This window comes from Odontomachus brunneus, unplaced genomic scaffold, assembly GCF_010583005.1.
Source record: "Odontomachus brunneus isolate Ranch 3 - 2012 unplaced genomic scaffold, Obru_v1 Obru_scaffold_005, whole genome shotgun sequence".
Taxonomy (NCBI): domain Eukaryota; kingdom Metazoa; phylum Arthropoda; class Insecta; order Hymenoptera; family Formicidae; genus Odontomachus; species Odontomachus brunneus.
This window is the reverse complement of record NW_022639455.1, coordinates 3,446,352-3,449,007: the sequence shown is the minus strand read 5'-3', so window position 1 is coordinate 3,449,007 and position 2,656 is coordinate 3,446,352. Positions and strand designations below refer to the sequence as shown.

Here is a 2,656-nt window from a genome sequence, read left to right as displayed (position 1 = left end):
TATATATATATATATATATATATATATATATATATATATATATATATATAGCTATTATTTATTGTTATTACACTTATGTTGTTAATTATATTGCCTGCAAATTTTCACAATTTAGTGAACTCCAACTTTATCGTATCCAAACCGTTTTGCAATCAATTGTATCTAACTATGACATTTTTATTGTTTTAACATATGTATATTTCATGTTACAAAAATTAAATATTGAATATTGAATTGGTCCTTTTACCTTAATGAGAACGAGACGAGAACTCACAACAAGAAGACAAGAAACAATATTTCTGTTATCGCGACAGAAAACATTAGTTTGAACGTTCGGCTGCGTTACAGCTCGGTTGAGATAACTGAGGACAATTGACGCACTCAATAGAAATCTCCTACAGGAATCTTTCTGTTCCCACAATCGAGTATCCATCTGATCCCCAGACAACGGAAAATCAGTCAGACGAACTGAGTTTTCTCTCCGCATTGTCCCGCGCAAACGTCAACCAAGTTGCCAACGCAATGTGTCAACGCCAATCAGAAAACAAGATTCTCATAACGAGAATCGCTCTCGCATATTCGCATGTAAACGACACCCGTGAATCAAATTCACTTAGCAGTCGGCATGCACGACTTTCACCTCGCTCACAAATTTTTCTCAACACGCACGCACGCTCGCACGCGCTCGCGCAAGAATCTCGTTCGCGTCATTCACGAGAGTCCGGGAGAACGTCGTTGGAAATCTCTCGATTGATCTCCTCAGCCGACCGTGTTCCATTCATTAGCTCGGACAGACGCAGATCGTCATCCGGTGGGTCTTGCGCGATCGATGGGTCGCGATCGAGATTATGAACGGCGCGCTTTGGAGCAACTTTTCTCAGAGCAGGAGATACAATCCCAGATTAGTACTTCATTCCTAAAAGTCGTCTCAAAGACGTTTGAGAGACGTAGATCTGAAAAACGTAAGTCGTCTTTTAGATATCGGTCAGGCATTTCTCAAAAGTTTATGCTGTCAAGGACGGGATTCCGCTTGTCAGAATCGAATTTTATCGGCATGAGACGATGAATGTCAAAACGAATTTACGTTGTGCATCTTGTTATGCGGATTTACGGATCTTCGTGATTTTATGTATCGCTGATGCACGTTACGAAAGCTCGATTAAACGCACGGATTGACCTTTGCTCCCACTGGTCGTTGAGAGCTCTCCGCAATTTTAAAGTAACAACTGGGAAAAACGCTCTTTATACAAGACTATAGTTCAAGATCTCTGTTACGTCAGATCTTTAATTTGACGGAATCTAAATCCTTCAGACGTCCTTGAAATCGCGGCTCTCAAGGTACCGTGGGCGTCCTCGAGTACTCAAGGAAGTTTGATCCGCGGTACCGTAAATCCGGAGTCACGTGAAGTCTCGCGCTGTCACGGATCCTAGACGTCGAAGACTTTTGGCTCGGGATCCTCGACCTCGCGAGTCATCCATGGAACTTGGATCAGAATTATATCGCGAATTCCAAGTCGCGGAGAGCCTCAGTTTCACGGACCCTCGAGCCAGAGAGTTCCTCGTTTCACTGACTTCTGGTACCGCCTATTTTATGCTTGACGACCCGTCGGCACCGTGGATCCTCGGACGCGCAACGGCCCGTTCCCGCGGTTCCGCAATCGCTTCGACATCCACGACGACGATTTTTCGTCGTTCACCTCTCGAGGAGCTTCCTGACAAACGGAATTCCGTCGTATATCCACTCGATCGTCGCTCCATTGAGGTCGCGCACGATGTCGTGTCTTCGTCCGCGGGATATCGCGCGAACGCGTATTCCAGCGCGCACACACGCACACTCACACATACGCGCGCACCGTCCACCCGCGTACAGCCGCGGACGCAGGAACGCACGGCACGCGCAGTTCTGCTATATTTACGTCGGCTGTTCCTCGTAGTGGCGCCCGCTGGCCAGGTCCACCGGGTCCAGCAGATCGGTCGGCGAGCTCGAGCGCGGATCACGACGACGTCGGTGAGCGCCGGCTACGCGGACTTCGGCGAGCTACGCCGCGAGGAACGCCATTTTTGGACGTCGACGGGTACCGCGCCGCGGCTCCGTTGCGTTGATGAGTGTTCGACGTGCGTGAGCTCACTGAACCGACATGGAGACCCCTCTCCTTCTGCTTCTCCGGCAGCTCGATACAATCGCCTTGTGGGACCGTGGGGTCCGCCGCGATTGTAATGGGACCAGGGACGTAGCAGCGGGCAACATGGCGTTCACAGGTGGATCCCCCTGGTCGCGCGGTTTTCGCCGCGAATTGCCAAGGAAAACAACCAAGCGATCCTGACGCTCTTCGAGGCAACGGCGCATTCGATTCCCAATTAATTTAACTACCTGCGATGTGATTCCAATTGTGAACCTTGATTGGCTGAGACTCGCGTGACATCCCTTCTGAAAAGTGAATAGTTAAATAATTCTCGTGCAATAGAAATTTTAGTAATTTTTTGATATCTCTTTATACACATTTATACATTAATATAATTTATGTATATATATATATATATTTAACTAACAATAATATATTAACATATTTAATTAATAATAATATATAAGAATAATATAGAAGTTTTATATATATATATATATATATATATATATATATATATATATATATATATA

At 45.7% G+C, this 2,656-nt stretch overlaps 2 protein-coding genes across 2 annotated transcripts in view; both read right to left on the bottom strand.

Moving 5' to 3' along the window:
* Nucleotides 1-2,109, bottom strand: part of LOC116848138 (filamin-A) — a 47,485-nt gene extending 45,376 nt beyond the window's left edge. The window contains exon 1 of the mRNA XM_032823932.1: nt 1,917-2,109. The gene's annotated coding sequence lies outside the window, so the exon portion shown is untranslated. The remainder of the gene's footprint in view (nt 1-1,916) is intronic.
* Nucleotides 2,097-2,656, bottom strand: part of LOC116848181 — a 3,324-nt gene continuing 2,764 nt past the window's right edge. Inside the window, exon 3 of the mRNA XM_032824012.1 lies at nt 2,097-2,428. Coding sequence (XP_032679903.1) covers nt 2,126-2,428 — 303 coding nt within the window. The 3' untranslated portion in view covers nt 2,097-2,125. The remainder of the gene's footprint in view (nt 2,429-2,656) is intronic.